Source organism: Pongo pygmaeus, chromosome 15, assembly GCF_028885625.2.
Source record: "Pongo pygmaeus isolate AG05252 chromosome 15, NHGRI_mPonPyg2-v2.0_pri, whole genome shotgun sequence".
In the NCBI taxonomy this organism is placed as follows: Eukaryota; Metazoa; Chordata; class Mammalia; order Primates; family Hominidae; genus Pongo; species Pongo pygmaeus.
The window spans coordinates 16,892,705-16,906,628 of NC_072388.2; the positions used below are offsets into that span (position 1 = coordinate 16,892,705).

At 38.5% G+C, this 13,924-nt stretch overlaps 1 protein-coding gene across 4 annotated transcripts in view; it reads left to right on the plus strand.

The window, feature by feature from the left end:
- Positions 1-13,924, plus strand: part of LOC129012641 (olfactory receptor 4N4C-like) — a 136,436-nt gene that overhangs the window by 39,184 nt on the left and 83,328 nt on the right. The window contains exon 1 of one of the 4 annotated variants that reach the window (XM_063651332.1): positions 7,606-7,722. The exons of 1 other annotated variant lie outside the window; for it this stretch is intronic. In XM_063651332.1, coding sequence (XP_063507402.1) covers positions 7,687-7,722 — 36 coding nt within the window. In that variant the 5' untranslated portion in view covers positions 7,606-7,686. Of the gene's footprint in view, positions 1-7,605; positions 7,723-13,924 lie in introns of those variants that run through there. 2 more of the 4 variants (XM_063651331.1, XM_063651339.1) reach the window with 2 other exon arrangements.

The window sequence follows — 13,924 nt, forward strand, 5'->3', positions numbered from 1 at the left end:
CTGTTAATACAAATGTATCACATTGATTGATTTGCATATGTTGAGCCATTCTTGCATCCCAGGGATAAATCTTGCTTGGTTGTGATGAATGATTATGCATTCAAAGGCACCCAAGCTCAGTAATGCTGTGGTCTTTCCAGACGCACAGAGGTACTACCTTGGTGGTCCTGGATAAAATCCAGAAGTTTCTCCAGATTTCCAGGCAAAGACTTTTGTTCTCTTCTCTTACTTTCTTTTAAACATATGGAGTTTCTCTTTCCCTATGCTGAGATGCCTGAGGCTGGTGGTGGAGTGGCAGAAGCACCCCTGTGACCACCACTACTGGGATCATGCTGGGTCAGACCTAAAGGCAGAACAACACTCAGTCTCACCCAAGGCCTGCTGTGCCTACTACCTGGATACTGCCTATGTTCACTGAAGGCCTTAGGGCTCTATGATCAGCAGGTGGTGAAGCCAGCCAGGTTTGTGTCCTTCCCTTCCATGCAGTGAGTCCTCCAGGCCCCAGGTAGGTCTAGAGGTGCTGTCTGGTACCCAGGGACTGGAGTCAAAAACTTTAGAAGTCTACCTGGTGTTCTATTATACTGCAGGTGAGTTGGCCCTCAAGCCACAAGACACAGTCCCTCCCACTCTTCCCTCTTCTTTCCACAGGCAGAGGAGAATGACCCTGTGGCCACCACCATCACAGGCCCACGGTAAGTAACTGCCACACTCCCACCTGCATGTACTTAAGGCCCAGAGGCTCTTCAGTCAACTTCTGGTGAATGCTGCTATGCCTGGGAATCACCTTTCATGGACATGGGCTCCCTTCTGGCCCAGAGAAGCTCCAGAAATGCCATAAAAGAGCCATGGGCTAGAATAGGGAACCTCAAGAGCCCCCTTGATGCACTATGCCCACTTGACTGTGCTGGTACTTAAGGTACAAGACAAAGTCCCCTTGACCTTTCTCTTTGCTTTTCTCAAGCAGAAGGAGTCTCTCACTGTAGTCACCACAGCTGGGAATGTGCTAGGTCTCACCTGAAGCTGGTATGTCTCAAGTTTCACCCAAGGCATATGGCATACTACTTGGGTGTTGCTTCTCATTATTCAGGGCCCAAGGGCTCTTTAGTCAATAGGTGATGGGTCCTTCCAGGACTGGGTCTTTACTTCAAGACAGCAGGTTCCCTTCTAGCCCAGGGTGTGTCTAGAAATGTCATCTGGGAGCTAGGGCCTGGAATGGTGCCTCATGACTGACCAATATTCTTTCTTACTGTAATGAGCTGGTATCTAAGATGCAAGACAAACATCTTCTTTACTCTTCCCTTTCTTTTCTTCAAGCAGAAGTAAAGGATCTCTTTTGGAGCCACGAGCTGTGCTGCTGGGGTTAGGGGAGGTGTGGGCAAGCACTCTCTTAGCTGCCCCAGCTGTTGTTTCAGTAAGTCATGTGCTCCCAAGTCCATTGGCTCCAAGCCCAGCTCAGCACCAGGACTTGCTGTCCTTGTGGCCTAGACTGCCTGTCAAATTTATTTAGGACCCTAGAGTACTCCAGCTCATGGTGGCAAGGCTTGCCAGGACTCAAGCTCCATCTGCTGGAGTGGGCAAATTGACCTCTGGCTGGAGCTTGTCTAAAAGCTCCCTCTGTGGGTGGGTGTCAGCTGAGTTCAACACAGTTTTGCTTTCCACTGTGATAGGGCAGCACTGAGTTCAATGCAAAGTCTCACAATTGCTGTACTTTCCCTCTCCCAAACACACATTTCTCTGTGCCATGTGGCTGCTGTAGTGGGGATGACGGAGAGTTGGCATCAACAATTCACGACTCCCTTTCTGACTCTCTTCAGTGCCTCTTTCAATGATATGAAGGTAAAACCAGGTATTGTGAGTGCTCATATTATTTTTGGTTCTTATGAAGGTGCCGTGTTTGTGTAAACAGTTGGTACATTTGGTGTTCCTGTGGGAGGATCATTGATGGAGCCTTCTATTCCACCATTTTGCTCCACCCACTTCCAAATGCTTTTTCTTTTTCTTATTTATTTATTTATTTATTTATTTATTTTTGAGATGGAGTCTCACTCTGTCACCAGGCTGCAGTGCAGTGGTGCAATCTCGGCTCACTGAAACCTCCACCTCCCAGGTTCAAGCAATTCTCCTGCCTTAGCCTCCTGAGTAGCTGGGGTTACAGGCAGGCACCACCACACCCAGCCAATTTTTGTGTTTTTATAAGACATGGCATTTCGCCATGTTGGCCAGGATGGTCTCGATCTCTTGACATCGTGATCTGCCCACTTTGGTCTCCCAAAGTGCTGAGATTACAGGCGTGAACCACTGCACCTGGCCCCAAATGCTTTTTCTGCATCTATGGAGATTATATGTTTTTTGTATTTTTGTTAATGTGGTGTACTACATTTATTGATTTGCATATATTGAATCATCCCTGCATGTCAGGGATAAATCCCTCTTGATCATGAGGTATGATACTTTTAATGTGCTGTTGAATTCTGTTTGTGAGTATTTCAGTTTGTTGAGAATTTTTGCATCTTTTTTCATCAAGAATATTCACCTGTAATATTCTTATCTTATAAAGTCTTTGGCCTTGATATCACAGAAATACTAGCCTCATTTAATGAGTTTGGAAATGTGGTTTTTCTTCAATAATTTGGAAGAGTATATAAAGAACTGGTATTTTTAAAAAATGTTTGGTGGCATTTATTAACAAAGCCATCTCTTCCTGAGCTGCTTTGCTGAGAGGTTTTTAATCAGTTTTTTATTGCTGATTCAATCTTCTTGTTCATTATTGGTCTGTTTAAATTTTCTATTTCTTCATGATTCAGTCATAGTAGGGTGTACATTTCCAGAAATTTATCATTTCTTCTTGGCCTTCCAATTTATTGTCAAATAATTGTTTATAGTAATCCCTTATGATCATTTGTATTTTTATGGCATGAATTGTATTGTTTCTTCTTTCATTTCTGATTTTATTTATTTGAGTCTTCTCTATTTTTTCTTGGTTAGTCTAGCTAAGATTTGCCAATATGATTTTATATTTCATCGATTTTTTCTATTGTTTTCCTATTCTGTATTTGATTTATTTAATTTCTGCTCTAATCTCTGTTATTTAATTCCTCTGGTAAATTTGGGCTTAATTTGTTCCTTTTTACTTCCTTGAAGTTTAAAGTAAGGTGGGTTTGTTTTTGGACATTTTTCTTATATTTAGAGTAGATGTTTATTGCTATACTGCCTCAGTACCACTTTAGCTGCATCCATAAGTTTTGTTATTTTGTGTTTTTGGCCTTTTTTTATATGTAGATACATTCTAATTTCCCTCGATATCTTTTTGACATAATGGTTTTTCAAGAGTGTATTGATTTCCATATATTTGTGAATTTTCTAGTTTTGCTTGTTATTGATTTTAGTTTTATATCACTATAGATAGAAAAGATACTTTTCCTACTTACATAATTTCTATATTCTTAAATTTACTTGTGCTTGTTATGTGGCCTAACAGATGACCTATCCTGAAAAATGTTATATGGTCACTTGAGAAGAATGTGTATTCTGCTGTTGCTGGATAGTTCTGTACATGTCTATGAGGTCCTTTTGTTTTACAGGATGTTTAAGATTGCTATTTCCCTACTGATTTTCTGCTAGAGATTTATTCCCATTATTGAAAGTGGCGTAATGATGTGTCTCACTGTTATTTTATTGCTGTCTATTTCTCCCTTCAAATCTGTCAATGTTTGCCTTATATATAGTTAGGTACTCTGATCTTGGGTGCCTATACATTTAGTTGTTCCAACATCCTGATAATTGACCTTTTTATCATTATATAGTGACCTTTTTTATTTCGTGTGACAGTTTTTAACCTAAAGTCTATTTGGCCTGGTATAAATTTAGCCACTCCTGCTGTCTTTTGATTACGATTTGCATGGAATATTTTTTTCCCTCCCTTCACTTTCAGCCTTTGGGCGTCCTTGAATCTATAGTCTCTTGTTGACAGCCTATAGTTTGATTTTATTTTTTAATGCATTTAGACGTTCTTTGTCTTTTGACTGGGGAATTTAATCCATTTACAGTCAGCTGGATGTAGGTTCCACATCCACAGAGTCAACCAACCATGCATAAAAAAAATCACACACCCCCATAAAAATAACAATGATAACAATGGAATAATAAAAGTAATGCCAACCAGATGGTGTAACAGGTATTTATATACTGTTTACATTCTATTAGATATGATAAGTAATATAGAGATGGTTTAAAGTATAGGGGATGGTGTGCATGGGTTATATGCAAATACTATATCACCTAATATAAGGGACTTGAGCATCCATAAATTTTGGTATCTACAGGGGATCTTGAAACCCATCTTTCTTGGATACTGTGGGATAACTGTATTTACAAAGTTGTATTAATAAGTAAGGACTTGCTATGGCACTTCATTTTATTTTTTCTTTCTGTGTTATAATTCTTTTGTCTTTCTTTTTTCTCTTGCTGTTTTCTTTTGTGTTCATTGATATTTTTGTATTGATATGTATTTATTTCCTTTTCTTTTTCTTTTGTATATTTTCTGTAGTATTTTTTTTGGTTACCTTGGGGCTTATGTAAAACATCATATATATGGAGGCAAAGTTTATTCTAAGCTAATAACAACTCAACTTTAATCACATAAAAATTCTACACTTTTACTTCTCCCACTTTGTTATTGATGTCACAGTTACATCTTTTATATGTGTATATCTACTATTATACTTCTGTAGTTACAATAATTTCTACTTTGTTGTCTTTTGACTTTCATATTAGAAAAAGGTGCACCACCATTACAATGTTGCACAATTTTGTATTTAAATAATTAGCTTTTCCGGTAAGTTGTATATTTTAATTTGCTTAGTTTTGCTATTTAGTTTCTTTTTGTTTGAGTCAAAGAGCTCACCTGTCATTTATTTTATGACAAATCTAGTGGTGATGAAGTTTTCTCTCTCAGCTTTTGTTTGGGAAAGTCATCATCTATTCTTCATTTTTGAAGAAAATTTTTTTCCAGAAATTGTATTCTTGGTTGAGAATTTTTCTCTTTCAGCATTGTCTTACTTCTTCAAAATTCACTCTTTTTGACTTTTGACATTTAATTATAACATATCTTTGTGTGGACTTCCCTTGAATTTGTTTTATTTGAGTTCCATTTGGCCTCATGTATCTGTATGTCCTTTTCCTTCTACAGGTTCGGCAAGCTTTTAGCCAGCACTGTACTTTCCTTCTTATTTTTCTCTCCTCCATCTGGATCTTTTGTGATCAGTATACTATTTCACTTTATGATGTCCCGTATGTCCATAGGTTCATTTGCTCTTTTTCATTCTTTTTTCTTTTGCTCCTTTGTCTATATAATTTGAAATGACTGGCTTCTGGATTAGCTGATTCCTTCTTCTGTTTGATGAAGTCTACTTTTGAACACCCCCTAGTGATTTTTTTTATTTCGGTCATAGAATTCTTAGCTCCAGAATTTCTAATTGTTTCTTCTTGTAAAATTTCTATATCTTTACTTCAATATTTTTATCTTGCTCATCTACACTGTTGTGATTTCATTTAATTGTGTCGCAGTGTTCTCTTGTGGCATGCTGAATTATCATGGAGCCCTGGAGCTCTCCTTTCCTCATGTGTGCTTCTTCTTTCATATGTGATAACTAAAATGAACTTTAACACATCTCAAATTCGAGTACATTCCCAATCACCTTCTAAAAGTAACCTCCCAACCTCCACTTATTCCTCAGATGTGGTAGTTTGAAAGTTGTTCCCATAGATTACAACTACAGGCCAACTAGAGGGGACCCATGGTCACTAGAATAGTCCAGTGACCTTTATACTTCAGTGGTGTAAGAATCACCTGGGATCCTATTTAACATTCAAGTTTCTGAGCCTTCCCCTAGCCAGGCTCTGTGCTAGTAGATTTTATATACAAAATGTGAGGGAACCATTACCCTTTTCAAGTGATTAAAAAAAAATCAGAGGTGAAGCAATTAGATTTGGCTACATTTAATTTGATGTTTTATCTTTCAAGAGATTGGGATGGTTCTAGTGAAAATTATAGCTAATCTTAATACGGCTTCTAACTGTTATTGGGTGTTTACGTCTTTTCTTTACTCTGGTCAACAATATTGGGCAGGTGTAGTGGCACATGCCCATAATCTCAGCACTTTGAGAAGCCAAGGCGGGAGGTTCCCTTGAACCCAGGAGTTTGAGACCAGCCTGGACAACCTAGGGAGACCTCCATCTCTGCAAAATAAAACAAACAAACAAACAGACAGACAGACATAAAAACACCTAGCTGGGCGTGTTGGTATACACCTGTGGTCCCAGCTACTTGGGAAGCTGAGGTAGGAGGACTGTTTGAGCCACAAGGTCAATGCTCCAGTGAGCCGTGATTGTGTCACTGCACTCTAACCTGGATAACAGAGCAAGACCCTGTCTCAAAAAACAAACAGCGTACGTCTTATTGTTTTGTTCACTTATTTCGGAAATAATCTCGTTAGTAAACACTATACTTGATAAACAGTCTGATTTAATTAATAAGGATTTAAACTTTAGATTTTGGAGAGACAAGATTAACTAACCTTTGATCACAGGGAGCACACTGTGCAACAAGCTACTCTGATAGGACAAAAGTCCTAGGAGGGCTGTGTAGGCAAAATCTCACTCAAGGACTGAACTTTAAGCCCTATTCACTTTTAGCTAATCAAGTGATGGGCAAGTTGTCTTCTATAGGGAAGAGAGAAGAGGATGTGTTTCTGAGCTTTCCTTCTTCAGTCAGGCAACTCTGTGATTCATTAATTTCCTCCCTTCCTTCTCCACACCCTGGCATGTTGGCCCATAGCCACAAGGTGGCAGGATAACCAGTATCATTTTATTCAGCCAACTGAAGCCCTGCAGGGTCTTTGAAGTTCACACACTGTTCACCTTCCACATACTGATGCTGGGAGCAATTTAGAGCAAACATTATCCAGAGTCATATTACTAGATGACTAGATTCCTTCTTTTGTCCCTCAATCCTGCTCTCCTTTCAGTGCTAACTCAAGGAAATGCTAAGTTTACACTTTGCAGGAGCCCCTGCAATAGTTAAAGCTTTAAACCATTTCACATCCAACTCAATGATCTGTTACAAAAAATACATGTTGATTTTCTGTCATTTTAATGGATACCTAGCTTCCTTTTATAAATTGGTATTACAATAGTCTGGTATTAATATTGGTAGCAATCTATGTGCTTCCAGATCAGTCCCATTCCTCTTACTTTTAGAATAAGACAAAAATGTAGCTCAGACACCATTCTTCCATGAAACCACAACTCTCCAAGAAGATGCTGGAAAGTCAGTCTTTCTCAAAAAGTAGTTTTCCCCTCAAGTTTCAGCATATTACCCCACTGTAAGTTTATACAGTGTATATATATATATATATATATATATATGTATATATATATATATGTATATATGTATATATATATGTGTGTGTATATATATATAATTACAATATTATGCTTCAGCTTTTTCTGCATGTTTTTCTTTCTTTTCTCTTACACCCTTCTCTGTGATCTCATCTGTCAATCACTACCATGGCAACCAAGCCTCTGTGACATTCCAGCAAGCTCATTGTCTTCTCTTCACTAAACTTTAGTTAGTAGCTGGTCTCAGTCAGTAACACTCTGGGAGGGCTCAGGCCACATCACCAAATGTGCCAGGATAGCCTTGAACTCATCAATTGCTGGGTAAGACAAAGAATTTTAATGCAATGGCAAACAGCCAATCAAACAAGCAAACAAAAACAACAAACCCTTCCTTGAGGACCAAGAAGCCATTAATTAGATAACCTAAGAGCTCCAGGTGGAGACCTAGGTCCTGAATGGGTTTCTGAATTTGACCACTGGGCAGAAAACTAGCACCCAAAACCAGTTAGAAAAAAATTGCCTACGTTCAGTGGAGCCAAGGCCCCCAGATCCTTTTTGTCAGGTAAGAATAGGTTGAAATAACCTGGCTGGTTGTGGGACAGGCCCCCTCTGTGAGTGGTGCAGTTCAGGACACCTGGACTGCCCTTTCACTCTGCTTTCCCTGGGGTAATGTGTATGGCTCCTAGTCTTTCACGTTCTCTTCTGTAATTTGGGAGGAGGAAGAGAAGATACTCACTGTACATATTGTGTCAGTTAATACTAATCCGACAGCAATAATTTATGATCTTTTGAGGTGAGGTTTGACTTTTACCACTGTGCTGTTCCTGTCTCCTAATATGTTGTATCAGATTGTAAGTTGAGGTGAGAATTACTTGAGGACTATATATTTAAGCCTCCTTAGAATCTCACCCACCTTTGAGGTAACTTCATATTTTAGGTTTTGTCAAGTCAGAGTGTTGAATCCTTAAATCAGTATATGCTGGGCAGTGAAAAAACACTGGTACACTTGGATTGCCTAAGCTTAGTGAACAGCAGGGGCGGTGGGAGGCAGGCCTTTTTAACAACTCTCTTTTCTGAGTTTCATGCTGAAAAAGCCTTGAGGCTCAGACTCAGTCCACAGGTCTCTGCACTCCCTCCACCTCCCTTCTGCCCTTTCCATGCATAGCCTTCACAGCAATTATTTGTGAATTATTTATTTTTTCGAGCTCTCTCTTAAGGTTAATTTTTCTTAAGAAATATTTACTCTCAATATTGTAAAAGTGTAGAAGTTTATTGTAGAGAAATGTGGGAAAACATATTGGCAAAAAGAATATGAGGATAAAACCATTTAAGGTTTCCCCTTCCATCTGTACTTATATTTATAGTTGGTCTCTAATGGCATTTAAATGCAAAATGTAATATATACATGTTTATATTATTTATATTTTTAAAATATTAATAACTGATTGGTTAATTCAACAATAATAATTGTTAACATTCCAGACACTACTCTAAATACTCATGAATACAGCAGTGAACAAAATGGATAAAAATTCCTGACTTGTGGAAGTTATATTCTAATGGGGGAAGACAGGGGTAAATAAACTATGTGGCATGCTGGGGGGTCGATGAGTAAAGATGGAGAAAAATTAGAAGGATCAGGTCAATAGGAAGTGTGTGTTGGAAGTGGCAGGCGGCAGGTGTACATTTTTCCCTCAGCTTAATTAGGTTTAATTGCAAAACACTGTATATATTTATGGTATACAACGTGATATTTTGATATATGTATACATTGCAAAGTGAGTAAATCAAACTAATTAACATATCTGTCACCTCACATGCTTGCCATTTTATTGTTGTGAGAACATTTAAGATCAACTCTCTTAGCAATTTTCAAGTATTTTTTTGGCCCTTAGTACCTGTGGTTCCGCATCTGCAGATTCAATCAATCACAGATGGAAAATATTTAGAAAAAAATAAAAATAACAATATGACAAAAAATAATTCAAATATAATATAGTATAACAACTATTTACGTAGCATTTACACTGTCTTAGCTACTATAAGAAATGTAGAAATTATTTAAACTACATGGAAGGATGTGTGTAAGTTATATGCAAATACTGCGCCATTTTACATGAGGCGGTGGAGCATCTGCTGATTTTGTTGTTTCCACGGTGACCTGGAACTAGTCTCCCCTAGATATAAAGAGACAACTGAACAATATGTTATTATTAATTACAGTCACCATGCTCTACAGTACATCTCCAGATCTTATTGATCTTGTTTAGCTGAGACTTTGAACTCTTTAACCAATATCTCCCCATCCCCACTGGGTGTCATTTTCAATAGCTAGTCAGGGAAGGCCTCATTGAAAAGGTGATATTTGAGAAAAGACCTGAAGGAAGTGTTGGGGCAAGAAATATAAATATCTAGCGAAAGAGTGTTCCAGGCAGAGGAGATGGTATGTATAGGTGCCACGAGGCAGGGGGATGGCTGGCATGCTTAACACACAGCAAGAAAGCCTCATCTCTTCCTCATGCCCGCCTCATATTCAATATATTTAAATATGGTTCCCTCCCCATCATAACCCTGCAATGGCCATTGCAGAAATCACCAATAGCATTCATGTCTCTAAGTCTTATGGACATTTTATTTTTTCAAGATACATCTCTTCTCAGCAGAATTCAGCACTGCTGTTCCAACACGTTTTTTCCTTTGGCTTCAGTGTCAACTCTATTCTACTTTCCCACCTGATTGCCCAGAAAATTCCCACTTTTCTGGGTACAACTCCTCTATTTAATTTGTGGGCTTCTTTTCCTTTATTTGGCCATTAAATTCTGAAGCTCTGTGAGGCTGAGTTCTAGGCCTTCACATCTTTCAATTGCTATACTATCCTCTAGGTCATTTTCTTCTCCAAAGCTTTGGTTATTACTTATTTGCCAATGAGTATATCAAATTGCTAATACAAACTGCATCCTCGGAATTCCAGGTGACAACTGCTACATGGTATTAATATTTGACTCCTGGATGATAGTTTTACTTGAATGTTTCAGGGGCACCTCCAACTCAACTCCAAAACTGATCTAATGAACTTTCCCAAACCACATTCTCTTCTTGCATTTCTAAGAGAATGGATTCCCATTCATCTGACTATAGTGTTATCCTGAAAGGAGATCCGGAGACTAAGATTCACCTGCAGGTGATTCATTTGGTAGGTATCAGAATCTCTGGTAGGAGAACTGGGAAGTGGGGCAAAGACCCTGATAAAGAGTGAACTATGAAGCAGTTACCAGAATGGATAACTGTGGATTAAACTTGGAATAACTCTGAGAGCCAGTGTAGAAAACTCATCTCAGAAACATGCTGAGAGGTAAAGGGTATTTGTACAACGGTTTCTGATAGTCATTAGTTATGGACTGTCTCCTAGCTGCATTGATTCCTCAGCATGCCCAACCTGCAGCAGGGACAGCAAAAGCGGCTTCTGTGATCAGAGAAAGCCCTCAGGTAAGGAAATGCAGAGGTGAATTCTGGAAGTCAGGCTGGCATGCACAGAAGTATTAGGGTGAGGCACCATGGCAAGGTATCTGTGACCATCTTCCTAAACTTCCACCTCCATTTCAAATCTTTAAACACATTTTACTTCCCCAATATGTAATAATATGCGTTTCCTTCCATTTCTACCACCACCTCTACCTGCAGAGGTTGACCGCCACCATCTTTTTCAAATATACTTGCCTCATTTAGCACATTCACAGTGTTGTGCAACCACCACCTCTTTCGAGCTCCAAAACACTGTCATCACCCCACAGAAAACCCCAGTCCTCTTCTCCTCCACCCGTGGCCACCACCTGGAGTGTGTTTGGCCCTTGGAGGACACTGCACATTGTTGGTGGGCATGATTAAATAGTCGCTGCTTTTCTGCACTTATCATTGTATTTTGAGCGAAAGTTTCATAATTATCAGTGTTTTATCTGGGTTGATTGGATCCAATTTTAGTTTTTGAGTTTCTTTTTTGAGCAACTATAACAATTTTAAGGATTAATATGTCATGACTTTTATTCTTTACTAGAGGTCTTCCAAAGAACAAAGATAAATTTATTTATTTTAAAAATAGAAAAAAATTCATCCTGTCTTGCAAAAATACACACACAAAAAACAAAAACAAATATACTTGCCTCATAATTAGTTTCACATTTGCCGCTGTCCTTCTCTAAACTCTTCACTACCGTGGCCAGAGTTACTGTTTCAAAAAGGGAGACGAAATCATGTAATATTCTATTCTCTGTGCCTGAAATCTACATTTCACCCTCATCTCCCTTTACCTAAAGTATGTTATTCATTTTTCTGGGGTCTCAACTCGAGCACTCCTCTCTCAAGAAGCCTTTCATGGTATGAAGAGTGAGAGAGAGTTCCCTGCGCCATCTCCATTGAATCATGTTAGGCCTTAATGTACCTTTCCTTTATAACACTTACTGAATGATTAATTTGGCATTTACTTACCTGGCTATTTTATTCAGGGTTTAGGATTTATACTAGATTGTAAACTCCAGAAGAGTGTTCCAGGTCTAGTTTAGGTCACCATGTATCCCTGATTAGTACCACACATCCCAGTGCACCATGGTTCTCAACAAATACATGTTGTATAAATGGATAAATGACAGGAATAAAGATGGTTTTCAATTTGTATTACAATGTTTTCTACTATCTGGCAGAATCTTAGTAGGATTTAATAGAAATCAGGCAATGTCTACTCCTTAACCTGACTTTGAGAGAGAAACATTGATTTTTAAGAATTGTTCCCAATTCTTAAATGGGAACATGGATGAAGCTGGAGACCATCATTCTCAGTAAACTATCACAAGGACAAAAAACCAAACACCACATGTTCTCACTCATAGGTGGGAATTGAGCAATGAGAACACATGGACACAGAAGGGGGAACATCACACACCAGGGTCTGTTGTGGGGTTGGGGGAGAGGGGAGAGATAGCATTAGGAGATACTAATGCTAAATGACGAGTTAATGGGTGCAGCACACCAACATGGCACATGTATATATATGTAACAAACCTGCATGTTTTGCACATGTACCCTAAAACTTAAAGTATAATAAAAAAAAAAGGTAGGTATCCAAAACATAGCAATTCAAGCTCTCTTTTAATTAAAGTTGTTTCTTGTATTAGTAGTAAGCAGGGAGCTCGGGGGAAGAGATGTGTACAACTGTAGATGGGAGGTCCCCGGGTAAAGTTCTTGTTTGCAAAGATTCATTTGATTGTATGACATGTTCCTCCACTCTCTCTCTCTCTGTCTCTGTCTTTTGTTGTTGTTGTTGTTGTTCTAAGCATCTAGAATGAAAACCACAAGGCCAGGGTTTGCTACCAAGGACCACTCTCTCCTTTGCAGAAGGAGCTGGTTCTGAGTGAAATAGAAGGACTAGGGTGCCAAATTAACTCCTCTCCACAATGTGACCCCACGTGGAAAAGTACTTGAGAAGCTCTGTAAAGACATGGTAAAAGCTTACCAAAGACAGTAGCATTATCCTTTCCTTACACACAAAGTAGAAGGGAAGCGTGGGTAAGTGGTGTGTCTAAAAGCATTGCTTTAAATTATACATCCATTTGTAAACACTAATTTTTTCTTAACTCCGTGTCATTTGTAAATTGGATGAAAAATGCATATTTGCCATGGGAAAATTAGGAAATAAAAATATTAGCATAAAAGAGGAAACAACGAATCTTAGTTACACATAATCCGATGACTACATGTTTGCGTAAGATTATATAATAATATTGTTTCATGATCTGCCATTTTCACTCAGTGACATATTTTGCATGTGAAATATGTTTTACATAAATATTTGTATAATTTGAGTAGTTATTACCTTAAGACTACTGGAAAGAAATCCCTTAGTTCTTCTACTTCACTCATTTCTTCTCTACAGTATTTATTTCTGGGGTAAATCCAGCTCTTTGGCTTGCACGGCCATGTAGTTCTGAAGTTAGCTACACAGGACTTAGCCACATTTCCCAGAATAGGATGTACTGTACAGGAGAATTCTTATTGAACTTGAAGTCAGAAGAACTGGCCCCTTCACTTACTATGGGTGACCTTGGACAGTATACTTGATTTCTTTGAATCTCATCCATGAAATGAGTATGGGAAAGTCTACCTTAACTGTGTGACAGAATTTGTGAGGATGAACTGAACAACTGTGTAAAAGTGTTTGGGAAATGCTGAAGAGCTCTACAAATGAAAGACATTAATAATATTAAGAGAAATAGATTCCATGAATACTATGTGTAAGATCCTACTTTGATTTACCTCATTTATTCATCAAATCCACTGTCTGACAAAAGGATTATCATTAGATCTATTTTATAGTCTAAACAAATCTAGGCAGAAAGGTCAAATAATTTGCATAAGCTCACACAATCAGTAACTTAGATTTGATCCAATCTATTTCATTCTATAGTGTTGGTCCTTTCCCCAGGTAGTAGTAAAAACTGTGGGCTCCATTGTTAGCCTGCCTGAGATCAGATGC